Source organism: Anopheles nili, chromosome 2 (assembly GCF_943737925.1).
Source record: "Anopheles nili chromosome 2, idAnoNiliSN_F5_01, whole genome shotgun sequence".
Taxonomy (NCBI): domain Eukaryota; kingdom Metazoa; phylum Arthropoda; class Insecta; order Diptera; family Culicidae; genus Anopheles; species Anopheles nili.
The window spans coordinates 47,573,589-47,586,652 of NC_071291.1; the positions used below are offsets into that span (position 1 = coordinate 47,573,589).

The 13,064-nt window shown below is 35.0% G+C and overlaps 2 protein-coding genes across 2 annotated transcripts; both read left to right on the top strand.

Annotated features, from left to right (window-relative positions):
• The first annotated feature begins 202 nt into the window (after positions 1–202).
• On the top strand, positions 203–1,340 carry LOC128720090 (uncharacterized). The gene is made up of 3 exons (XM_053813736.1): positions 203–395; positions 459–576; positions 703–1,340. Exons 1-3 carry the CDS (start codon positions 300–302, stop codon positions 1,338–1,340), a joined length of 852 nt encoding a protein of 283 aa, XP_053669711.1. The 5' UTR covers positions 203–299.
• Positions 1,341–3,444: 2,104 nt separating this feature from the next.
• LOC128724664 (nuclear receptor binding SET domain protein) lies at positions 3,445–8,397 on the top strand. The gene is made up of 4 exons (XM_053818389.1): positions 3,445–3,514; positions 3,587–4,019; positions 4,092–6,945; positions 8,007–8,397. Exons 1-4 carry the CDS (start codon positions 3,445–3,447, stop codon positions 8,391–8,393), a joined length of 3,744 nt encoding a protein of 1,247 aa, XP_053674364.1. The 3' UTR covers positions 8,394–8,397.
• Positions 8,398–13,064: the final 4,667 nt, after the last annotated feature.

A 13,064-nucleotide genomic window follows, 5' to 3' on the forward strand; every position in this document is an offset into this window, starting at 1 on the left:
ACAATATTAAAAAGAAAAGCCGTATGATCCACCCTATGTGTATTACAACACAACAGTGCGCTATCAGTGCTCAATGGCCAATTAAACTCTTATCAGATTCTCACAAGTGCGCTAACAGCCAACCGCTAGCATCATTTTTTCGTTCGACACATATGACTCAGTTTTACAGATATGAAGAATGAGATCGCTACTTGCAGAAAATATAACGTTAAAGTGATTCACTTGAAAATGCGAATAGGATACTAAAGGCTTACACGAAGTGAAGAAACAAGTAATTTTTAATTTATAATCATCCCAAAATGGCCAAAACGAAATGGAACCTTTTATTTGCTACATTTATTCTATCGTGTGTTTCGTTGGCCACTCTCATAGTTGCACTTTGTACTCCTTATTGGGTATTATACTGTAATTCCATTCAATTTTATAACATGTAATACATGATATACTTTTCAATTTAGGTTACAGCTGAAGCTTACGAAAGAGATGCTTATAAAAATAGTGAAATAAACTACGGATTATTTGCAGGCTCTTTAACACAAAACTTTCTGCGCAATCCACGATACTACGATCTGGCATGTAAGATACATCTATTCAACGGTTGGCTCACTGTCATCCAATATCTATTCGATCATTATATGTTTATAATAGTTTATATTGCTTATATCCTAATTGTGATAACTTTTTATTATTTTATTATTTTAGTAACATGTCTATATCATGAATATGTTTGTGCATATAGCTGCCAAGCAGATGAGGAAAGTCGATCAGATGAGATTTTAAGACTTTTAAAGGGCTTACGCCCGTTGGACTGCCCAGCGCGAACTTCAAAAACGAAATTGTACATCGATGAAATGATGTTGTCATATACCCGACAAAGTGAAGAAGTTTTCGAACGCAGCAACTTTATCAACACGGGACTTTGGGTCTCAACTGTAGTTTTTTTAGGAATAGCTATAAGTTTTGCAGCACTGTCAGTTAGTTTTTCCATTATAAATGTGCTTTTCAATCCGGTGGAGCCAATTTTCAGCGTTTTTGGAATGTACATTTGGAATGGGGTGACTATAGCATCTGGTACACTTACCATGATAATGTGGGGGGCTTTGTTTGGAAACACTCTTAGCAATAATATAGCCATCACGGATACGCTCACCATACAAATACCATACAGTTCAACTGGTTTAGCTTCATTAGGAGCAAGTTATTGGATTTTATTTGTACCAATCTTGTTGCACGGTGTTAATGAAGGCCTACTCATATGGCGATTTTACATCATTAACAAGGAACCACCACCGACTACGATTGATGTGGATAGGTCCGATTTGACTATAATTATGTATTAAATAAATGTGTTGTTATTATTCTTTAAATATAATGACGTAATGCGATATTTGCAAGAAAAATGGAACGTAACATAAAAAAGGGTAATACATTGAAAAATTACAATTTAGCAACTAGAAGTTACATTGCATTTACAGTAGTAACGGGAATGCAATCGCAATTGTTAATTGGTATTTAAAAAGTAGAAATCGGTCCATGAATTATTTCACTTTCAATTCGCATTTTACGCTCCTTATTTTTATTATTTTGTGTGGCCCTACAGAATGCAACGGGCTCACTGATTACGTTCTTATGGCAGTGTGCTAGTGACAAGGAACTGGTACTTTACTAAATACTGGTACTATACTAAAGCGATGTTTCTCCAATTTGTTTTATCTAAACTATAATCGAACATCACAGCTTTCCCGTAATTTCATTACAAATATAAGCCACTATGTAACAATTAATCTTAACTAAATGCGACAAAAAGTTACCCGTTCATTTGCCTACATATATAACAAGTCTCAATTAAGTGTGCGAATTACGCTACTCTCAGTGTTGTCGCGTAATACTAAAACAGCGTAAGGCCAGAGCTTTTTATATTTGAAATCCTGCTCTTGGTGGATAAATTTGCTACAAATGTATGTCCCTACATTTCCTTAGTTACATATGACCATTTCTGCTTATATAACCACCACCTGGTTTGTCTTGTTGTAATAAGCCAAATTGACATAGGATTGGACATTTATACTAGTTGTTGGTGAAAATTGATATGGACTTCAATCAAACTACAGTCTCACATGTATGGTGTAAATTAACTCTGTGGTGTATTTCAGTTGTATTCCAATCACTCGTGTAGGTGCAGTTATTAGCTGAGTTGATTACCCTTATCCTCATAGTCCGGGCTATCATCTATCTACTGGTTGCCAAAACATCCATGGGACCAGGGGACAACTTCCAAGGCATATTGACATCGCAAGATACATTTGATTTTTTAACATAATGCTCCAAAAGCATTTTTCTAATTGTTGAAATATTTTTTTAACACTTAAAAAATCAAGACGAATACAAAGATTGTATAATGAAATGCTGAAGAATTCGTATCATACAATTTGTCGCCATCTTGTTGTATTCAAATATCTGTTTAAAAACCATGTTTATAACATTTAAATTCATAAACAATCCTAACAAGAGAAATATGAAAACTACCAACAACAAAAACTTAACACTTAATAAATCAAAAGCGAAAGTATGCTTAAAAGCCACAGAAATCAATGTTATCTAGCATGGTGGTCTTAAAATTCGACACACAACTTTGCTATAAAAACCTTGGCCCGGGATGTTGTCAAATAGATTTTCATCATTGAGCGTCAGCTATTGACATCATTTGAGATTCCGGCGCGCGGAAACGGAGCATATATTTTGTGTTGTGTTTCTTGATTTATATTATTTATGGTCTCAGTTTGTTTTGCAATTGTGTACATTGTTGTGTTGCTTCTAGTGTGTTTGGTTTTATACTCACCATTTTTATTTTGACTACTTACATAAGTTTGGTGGGAAATCGTTGCCTTCTATGACAAGCAGCTTGGGATCGCATAAAAAGGACGCCTCAATCAAGATGCCGAGAAAGGGTCGGATTCGTGAATCGTAAGTATTCCATGTTGAAATGCGTTGTGCCCTCGCGAATAAGAATGAGAAAAGTTGCTTCGTCACATTAGTTTCGAAGATTTCGCGTAATTTTGCTTACCAGCAAGACACAGCATAATTTTTATCGCTTGCAAGTTTGTTATTGGCATATCCGTCACTAGCATCAATTGAGAACTAATTTGGCGGGTCTTTAGAACGCCATACGTAATGAAATATTGGCGTAAGGTACTCTGATGAAAATAAAGATTTTATGGTTAATCTTTTAGTAGTCATTATTTCTACATAAATTTTCTAGCATCCAGTAAATAACAGTATCGTAAGTTTATTATAATCTTTGATGAATACAATTTGTTTACATTCAGGTTGATCAAAAAGATGGAAATGAGAACTAAAATTGTTCAAAAGGTTTCGAGAATTACGCGTCGAAATAATACCAAATCAATTTCGAAGAAAGCTGAAGCTTCGTTGCTGGCTTCAACTATGTCTAACAGCACTTCAGAAGCAATACCATTACGAAATGGCACGGAATTCAACATTGATAGGGCAAAAGGTGAGAACATTACATTAATTACAATAGCAACTTGTAACTAAAAGCATTCAAATTATTTCATGTTCGGTCTAGCACAAACTTCCAGTCATGATGAAACTTTATTACTTTCGCCTGCCGCTGCACAAAAACGTGTTGAATCTCAGGAACGCACGCCAAAAGGGCAGAAAATAGCAAAGCAGTTACTAAGCAACGGAAAGAAAGGATTGAAAAATGTAAAAAAACAAACCCATGGAGGTCAAATAGAAACCGATGAGAATAGTAATAGTGTCCTGCGATCTCCTACCCGATATCTTATGAAACAACTTGTGACTACTTTGAGTCCCAAATGGACTGAAATTAAAATAGATGAAGATCGACGAGTCAGTCGCTATGGAAGACATCAAAAGCAGAAGGAAAATATTGATTATGTCCCTGTTGAGCTGATGCGATACGTTGGAAATTCACCTCAAAAAGCAAAATCAAAAATTGAGCAAATAGATCGTGGCTCTAACAATTTGACATCGCCGTTAATGAACGATGCGGCAAAAACTGTATCTAAAATATTAACAAATGTTTCAAGCAACACGCAATTATACAGTATTCAGCAGGAAACGAGTGAGCTAAATGAATGCCTTGGAATGATGTTGCCTGCGGTAGAAAAGAGGGATGAGCAGTTGCTGAGTATGGAAGAAATTCAAATTATTCACATGGACGAGAGTTTCGAGGTGGGCAAAGTGGAAGAAAACGGATTTTTAGACCTTGATGCTAATGCAAACGACAGTAAAAATCATAGCATGCTGGAATGTGTTGATGCCGACAATGCCTCGATGGATTTGAATTGCAGGTACAATGAAGGAGACATATGTTGGGGCTCACTATCGAAGAAAAAACTCCACTGGCCATGCATCGTGCGCACAAGACCAAAGAATAAGAACAGCATGGGTAATAGCGTTAAAAAACAAATGGAAATTGAAGTGAACTTTTTTAGTGATAAGGGTTCAGCTTTGATAGCTTCCATAAAAGAAAACTGCATGCTACCCTTCGAAGGAACAGACAAATACTGCGATAGCATCAAAAACTTGGAGTTCGGGAAGGACATGAGAAAAGCAATAAGGTCCAAAATGTCAAAGATATGGTACAGAGCCTGTGCAATTGCAGAAGAATTCACTGTAATTCCCATTGCGGAGCGTTTAAACAAATTCGATACAAAGGTGAGTCTGGATAAGGCGCGTTTAAATATATCAAAAAACCGTTCGCGGTTAGAAAATGGTAGAAAAATTCACGATTCAACCCAATCTGCTACACAACTGGGATTTGCCATAAAAAGAGAACGTTCTGATTCGCCAGAAAGTCCGGCCTATGATGCACTTCCAATTATTTCTACAATTCATGATCAAAATGAAGCAAAAAAGATGAAAATCTCGACGTCTGCAAAACAAAACAATCTGGATGAAAATGTAGATCATGATAATGAAACATCTGTTCATCAGGATGCACATGCTATAAAATCAACTTCTTTCAATCAAATCGAATACAATGATGTTCTCATGTTCTGCCGGATTTATCTATTTGATGGGCACACAAGTCGTGACGTCGAAGAAAAGCTACAACAATATGTGCAAATGATATGTTGTCTTAAGCAAGATCCAAGACGTGGTACTCAACGTACTGTCAGTCGACAACGAATGCAAGTGTTGCGGAAGTCATATGAAAAATTAGGCCTTCAAGAATTGACATTGAACAATGGCAACAACGCCAGTTCAAAACTGTCGACTCCTCCGGTTCGTATTAAAAAAGAAGAACAAAGTTTAGAAGAAAAGTTCATCTATCAGCTTGATCGCAAATATCTATTTAAAGGTGTTCAAAAAGGATTTGTGTGTTTTATTTGTAATCGTCCTAAAAATGTCACAAAATGTACCAAGTGTCGTCGCCATGTGCATTTAGTATGCTTGACAAACGATCCTATGCGACATATAACCATGCAGCAGCTTATTGCCGACAAGCGTTTTCTTTGTGATGAATGCTCTACACCAAATGATAAAAGCGTTTTAAGCTGGCAGAAATGCTTCGTATGCAATGATGAAAACGACGAAATTAAAGCAGAAACGAAATATAAATGCATAGACATCGCTTGTACTCACCAGTATCATATCTCCTGTTTGCAGTTGTATCCCCAGTATCGTACGGTAAAAGAAAAAGTAATTGTTTGTCCTTGTCACGTTTGCCATACGTGTGTGTCAAATAATGCTAGAGGAACAGCGGAAGTGACGAAAGCTCCCTTAATCCGCTGTATCAAATGTCCGGCTACATATCATCCCGATGAGGCGTGCGTACCGGCTGGATCGGAATTACTTACCACATCTCAGTTGATCTGCCCTAAGCATAGCCTGGAACAAATACCCTTGAATGTTAATTGGTGTTTTTTGTGCTGTAACGGAGGAGATTTAATTTGCTGCGAGACGTGTCCGATATCTTTCCATCGACAATGCCTTCCAGTCTCGCTACCAGATGGAAAGTATTCCTGCGAGGAATGCGAATCTGGAAGAATGCCATTATATAATGAGATAGTGGTTGCCAAATACGGTCAGTTTCGCTGGTGGCCTGCAATAACAGTACCTCCTCCAAAAATTCCAGAAAAGATGTTACTATTGCAACATAATCCTTCCAGTATATGTGTGAAATTTTTCGATTCCCATGATATGGCGTGGATGAATCGAAGGCGAATGTATCTATATAAAAAAGAAGACTCTGAAAATTTGGGAAGAGAAAAAACAGGCAATATAGAAAAAAAATATCGTCGTGCAATGATCGAGGCAATGCAAATATACAAGATCTTAGAAACAATGAAGAAGTCGCCTCAGTTGAACAGGAAACACAATCAGAAAAACCCTACAAAGTATGCAAAGATTATGGTGAATCGTTATATTCCTCCTCTAAAACCACCGCTCGCTAGTCGACAGCATGATACGTCAGAAGACTACGTTTGTCACTGTAAACCGACAGATGATGATCCCTGTGGTCCGACGTCATCATGTATAAATCGTGCAATTATGATGGAATGTAGTTCAAATACTTGTCCGGCAAAGGATCGCTGTTCAAACCAACGTTTTGCCAAGCGCATTTATCCTGCACTTGAAGTCCGTTATTTTGTTGATAAAGGATTCGGCTTGGTTGCGCTTGATGATTTGCAAAGTGGTCAATTCATTATTGAGTATATCGGCGAAGTAATAAATTCTCAGGAATTTGATCGACGCATCAAGGCGATGCAATCGTCAAAAGAAGAGAATTTTTATTTCTTCACTGTTGAACCCGACATGACGATTGATGCTGGTCCTAAAGGAAACGTGGCTCGATTCATAAATCACTCTTGCGAGCCAAACTGTGAAACTCAGAAATGGACGATAGGAGAATTGCGTGTCATCGGCTTATTTGCGATAAAGGATATAAAAGCGGTAAGTTGAAAAGAGATTATTTAATTGTTTAACACGTTTACACCGCGTGTCCCACAAAAAGATGGCGAGTTTACTTCTCTGAGCGCCCATAGCGTTTTTCCCAGATCATATTGATTTTTGTCCAAGGTTTTGTTCATTTTGTTCTTCTATTTCATAAATAATATCAAAAGGAACTGTCTGTTTAAAGACAATATTTCATTATTTTAAAATCGCGTGGTATTGGTTAAAATAATTACCCTTATTTTTGAAAATGGTTTTTGCGCGAGGAAAATATTTGAGCTCATAGTGAAATTAACTTGACCCGAACGTATTATTAACCCCTTCACAGTCCTTCAATTTTGAAAAAAAGGGTCAAAAAATTGTCACCCTTTTTTATTAATTTATTTTTATTATTAAAAGTTTTGATTGTTTTTTGTTGAGATTGTATGCTAAAAAAATGATAATTGACTCAGAGTTTCAGAAAATTAGTTAAAAATTGCTTGATTGTTTTTTAATATCAATGAATTCTATTTTTTTATTTTAACATAATTTAAATTTCATCGTAATTTTCTTTTGCCTGGAATAAGTAATACCATTAAATGTCTTATAATAATATTTAGTTTCTTTGTGTAGCTTTTTACCGCACTTGCTTCTGCACGAACAACAAACTTTGCACTCTCGTAACTTTAGTCAAAGAGTTCAATTTTTTATATTGACGACCTGGCTGTATTGTTCTCAAAACTAAATTTCTAGTTCATAAATACATAATTCATTCATTCTTATTCTATAATTTCGCATAGTCCATGGCTGGTGGGCATTTCCTTCCATCAAAAAATTGTAGTAATTTACAAAAATTTTACGATTTAAACATAAAAGTAAAAAATCGCAACACATATATTCATGGAAAATCTATGTATTCTCATAAAAAGTGAAGAAATAAATGCGCGCAAGGCAAATGAGGAAGAATAAAGTTTAATCAAACGAGCACTGCTCGGGCAAAACTGTGAAGGAGTTAATTTTAAAAATTGATTGAAAATTGGTTTATTCAACCACAGTTTAAATGATTGTGTTCTTTTTTACAGGGTGAAGAATTAACTTTCAACTATAATTTGGAAAGTTTGGGTAACAGCAAACGCATTTGCTTGTGTGGATCTGTTAAATGTTCCGGTTATATTGGAGAAAAATATCGACCACCGAAGGAGGCAGTGTTGACCACTGTAAATAAAAGGCGGCCTTCAAACATTAATAAGAAAACGGGAAAGAATCAGAAATCCAAAAAAGCTGGGCTTACTAAAAAAAGGATAACACCAAGATTGGTAAAGGCCAAGAAAAATATCCAGACTGTTAATGATGACTTAGATATAATATCTGATCCCGGACCCGAGCAAGTAGACTTATTGAATTCGAGTGACCGTATGCTACTTCCAATTGGTAGCATCAAAGCTGAGGTGGAAGACGATGATGGCTAATGATTGGCTCTCAGTTTGATGATGTATCTAAAGGTATCGAAATATAAAAGATGTATTAAGTTTTATAAATAACACTTTTTGCAAGTGTGTAATTTTTTATGAGGAATGAAAGGAACGTTATCTTTTATCATACGTAATATATTACATTTTAAGGACAATATTTTTATATATGATCACTCTACACAACAGCCAGAAGAAAAAATGGAAATGTTATGATAAAGAGGAAAGTTGTCATTTATTTATATCTGCTTGAAAATTCCATTACTGTGCAAGAACCTTAAATGAATAATTGTTCCATATATTGGAAGCTTCTATGAATAGTTTCAAAAGGCTGCCATTTTTAATACCCATTATGACGAACAATTTAATCTATGATTGATTAGTTGGTTTTTGTATTTCAGTAATTAGTTACTTATAGATAAATTTGCTAGCTTGTAAAATTTTACTGCATGATTAGTTGGATATCAAATAATGTTTACACATTCTTATGTTATTTCATAATCTAGCATATTTTATACTTTCACTCTCTCCAACCGAATGTTAATATGTTAAAAATGTATTATTGAGAAAATTTTACGGGTATGTTTTATAAATTCAGAAAGATACGCATGGTTTGTGAAAAATGAAAAAATGCATTGATTTTGAATAAAAGGTCCTTAAATATAAACTATGTATCTTATTCCGACCGGTGATATAACACCAAGCCGCCGCGTACAAAATTTAAAATATATCACTTTTCGAAAAACCTAAACAGTCGTTCAAAACCAATGGTAAACGTGTGATTTAACATCACAAAGGGTAAAAAGATACTCGTTTTCGAAAAAAAACTCAATTTCAAGACGCCTACAAATGGTTGAGCCAACTCCTTTTCTAACTTCGCTCGTCGGTTAATACACTAAAATACATTGATAATTAAAACTCATCGTTAAACATGTTATAACGAGAATATGAAATATATTCCTCAATGTGGTTTCAACAAATTTAAATAGTTACAAAAAATTGCTCCTACGTCACTAAAAGGACGCAACGCGGGCATAAAAAATTGAATAGAATAGATTGTAAGATAGCATTTAGGATAATGAATAAAGTGTTTCGATAGACTGTATGAGGTATGGACAGACCGTTTAACGTTTTACATGGCTAGAGAGAGGCCATAGGTTCAGTAGAAAGAAATTGCTATGAACGGGTGGGTGTATCGTACTATTGGAAGAGTATGTCGTTCAATAATTAGTAATTCGGAAAAAAGAGAAAAAAATAATGGGTGTTACAAAATCTCTCAGATGATATGATATAGGCAAGAAAAAGAAGCGTTAGGTTTGCGGGTTGGGTAGAAAGAACAGATTAAAAAGCCAATTAATTCTGTTGGAAGAGCGAAAAAAAAGATGAGTGATCAAAATTAGAAATTCTAAATTGATCTATTAAGGAAACTTCTTACTCGTTACTTAGAGTGGCCTACAGTGTAGAGGAAAAGCGGACTCCCATGTAATCTCTCTTCTTGTATTACTTAAAAAAGATATAAACTATAAATGACTTCTGTGTCATTTGAAATGTATTCCTTTTTTTCTCAATACATAGAGTCAATTCTACTCATCTCCCTCATGGGAGCACATGAGAAAGGGACGCATTATTTTTTGAAAAAGTAACTCAAAATACTAATGATAATCGATTTATTTATTTGTTTCACATACAGGTTCCAACGGAGCAATATTTCAAAGAACCGCCATTCAATATGCTACACTATTACCCAAACTAAACAATAAGTTCTGTTTTGAATTCGCGGATTCTACCGGCGAAATCTAACTGAGTACCGTATTTATGTATATTGCGCAAATAGCAGGCCATAGTGAACTTTCTGCGAGATAGCCATTTAATCGCGTTATTTTTTTTAGCTGCCTTCTTGACAAAGATCGTTCAGGTGCTTATAGCTTAATATCTTTTAGCACATGTGGTGCTTCGATTTCGCCCTTTAGTATCTTAAGCATTAAACAATGCTTGCGCGACGTGGTGCCTAAAAAAGCGGCTGTAATCCTAGTAACGAATAACGGTCAAAGTAGTCAGGAACAGTCAAGACCAGTCAGGAAGTAGTCAAGAACACGAACTGAAATAAGCCACGTTCGCTTTTTATTGGTCTCTATTAATAGTGAGGAATGGCACATTGAAGCTCCCATGCAGCCACTAAATTTAAATATGCTCAAAACTGTATCAACCAATCTTTCTTGACATTTTTTTAAAGAGAAATTCAAGCGCCGATAGAAAAACAGATGCTCAAATGTGCAATCTTATAAATAAAAATGAATGTTTGTATATATATATATATATATATATATATATATATATATATATATATATATGTGTGTGTATATATATATATATATAATGAATATATATATATATATATATATATATATATATATATATATATATATATATATATATATACACATATATATATATATATATATATATATATATATATATATATATATATATATATATGTATATATATGTATATATATATATATATATATATATATATATATATATATATATGTATATATATATATATATATATATATATATATATATATATATATATATATATATATATATATATATATATATATATATATATATATATATATGTGTGTGTGTGCCTATGTGCGCGCTTCAATGGGGTTTCCACTGAACCGTTTTGCACCAAACTTGGTACATAGGTGTATGATGGTCTCGGATTTATGCATTTGATTTTTTTATTTTTTTTAGAGCCCCCCAAAAGGGGGGCTCCCATACAACCCCAATTCACGACTATTCATTTAAAAATGCAAATGATGTCCGATTTGGCTGAAATTTGGTACGTAGATGTTTTATTACTTAAAACTGATATTGACAAAATTTTAGCCTCCTCAATGAAGAACAAAGGGGGGCTCCCATACAACCCCCCCCTCCCAAAAGTGTATATTATACGCTTAAATCGCTTAAATATATATAAAAAAATCAAAAGTTTCGGCAGCCCCGATCAAGAAAAAGGAAGGGTTCTATACAACCACAAAAAAGAGGGCAAAAATACAACACAAAAACACAACCACAAAAAAGGGGGGCAAAATAAAAATGAAGACCGAAATATCCGCAATACGACAAACATGCTCCTTTTAACTTTTCGAGCAGAAACTAAAGCTTCAGTTACCCCGAAGAAAAAACTTCTATACCATTCGCTGCCCTTATTATGAAATAATATGTAGGTCTGTTATTAACTATACAAAATTCAAACGATGACCAATTTATCTGAACATGTTTTTATAAATCTGTTTGTAAAAAGCTTAACCCTCCTGCCCCCTCAAAGGATAAAACAGTAGGGGGTCTTAAATACATTCCCTTTCGCAATAATTGAAAATCGTTGAATACAAATGACATTGATTTAACCACGCATGTCAAAATTTAAAAGTGTAAATTATTTTTCAACATATTGTTGTACATAACGCTATGCCCTTATTCAATAAGATTCAATTTTAAATTGTGTTGTGTTACGTGATGAAATATAAAAGAAATGAAAAATTGTTTCCAGGCAGCATCAGTGACGAAATAAGAATAAGAGAGAGAAAAGTAGAAAGAATTTGATCGTCATACATGCTCAAAATGGAACCACATGCTACTTTTCCTCATTGTTATGCAAATAAATTGATATGACGCAAATTTAATTTTTGGTAAGAACGGGTTGATCATATGAAGCGAAGATTATGAAGAGAAATGTTAGCTGCGAAACAAACAGAGAAGAAAGGATTTGATATATAATCCTTTCCTTGATAGCTAAGATGGTTTAAACGGTAGATTTGTTAAAAAAGGAGTGCAGGACAGTTTGAAAAAGCAAGGTATAGCCAATTGGATAAGATGTGTCAAGATCAACAGAGAAAGATGAATTAAATGAAATAAAAAACCTTGAAAGACGAAGCTACGAATTACGTAAAGACAATGGATACAACTAAATGAGAATAAAGGATATACACACACCAAAAATTGAATTACACCAGTATACGTAAAAATGACCCTTTATGTTTCCTAAAACTACGTCGACCCGAATGAAATCGAGTTTATCAGCTAGTGTAAAAATAAAATAACACAAAAGTTAAAAGACGTCTACGTTGGCTGAAAATGAAATCCTCTTCTCAACAAACTGCTGAGTTTCCAACACCGTTTCCCTTGCCCAAAGCCGAAAATTTCACCAAGAAATTGAGGTCATTCTCCACTTAAAAAACCTGTCGCGACGGTTGAAGCTGGAACTATACAAAACATTGATAGTTCCAATGCTCACATACGTCTCTGAGACATGGAACTTGTCCAAAGCTGACGAAACCCTCTTAGCCGCGTTCGAGAGGAAGATGCTCAGAAGGATCTTTGGCCCCATATGTGTGGAAGGCTAATGGAGGAGCCGATACGATGACGAGCTCTACGAACTGTACGATAGTCTGACTGTTGTGCAACGCATTAGACTCGCCAGGCTCCAGTGGGCTGGCCATGTCATTAGAATGGCAACGGACGACCCAGCCCGTAAAGTACTTTTAGGCTGCCTACATGGACAGAGTAGGCCATGGACGTGATAAACCCAAACTGGGATGGCGTGGATGCGTCCGCCAGAAAGGCCGGGTGTAACGATTGGCAGACGACGGCGCTCGACCG

Bases quoted from the DNA above. Each gene is read 5' to 3' on its own strand.
- LOC128724664 (XM_053818389.1), top strand. From the start codon at position 3,445: ATGTCTAACAGCACTTCAGAAGCAATACCATTACGAAATGGCACGGAA. The intron at 3,515-3,586 runs GTGAGAACATTA...TGTTCGGTCTAG, and splicing joins CAACATTGATAGGGCAAAAG to CACAAACTTCCAGTCATGAT. The intron at 4,020-4,091 runs GTTAATGAACGA...GCAATTATACAG, and splicing joins TCTAACAATTTGACATCGCC to TATTCAGCAGGAAACGAGTG.
- LOC128720090 (XM_053813736.1), top strand. From the start codon at position 300: ATGGCCAAAACGAAATGGAACCTTTTATTTGCTACATTTATTCTATCG. The intron at 396-458 runs GTATTATACTGT...TTTTCAATTTAG, and splicing joins CACTTTGTACTCCTTATTGG to GTTACAGCTGAAGCTTACGA. The intron at 577-702 runs GTAAGATACATC...TTATTATTTTAG, and splicing joins ACGATACTACGATCTGGCAT to TAACATGTCTATATCATGAA.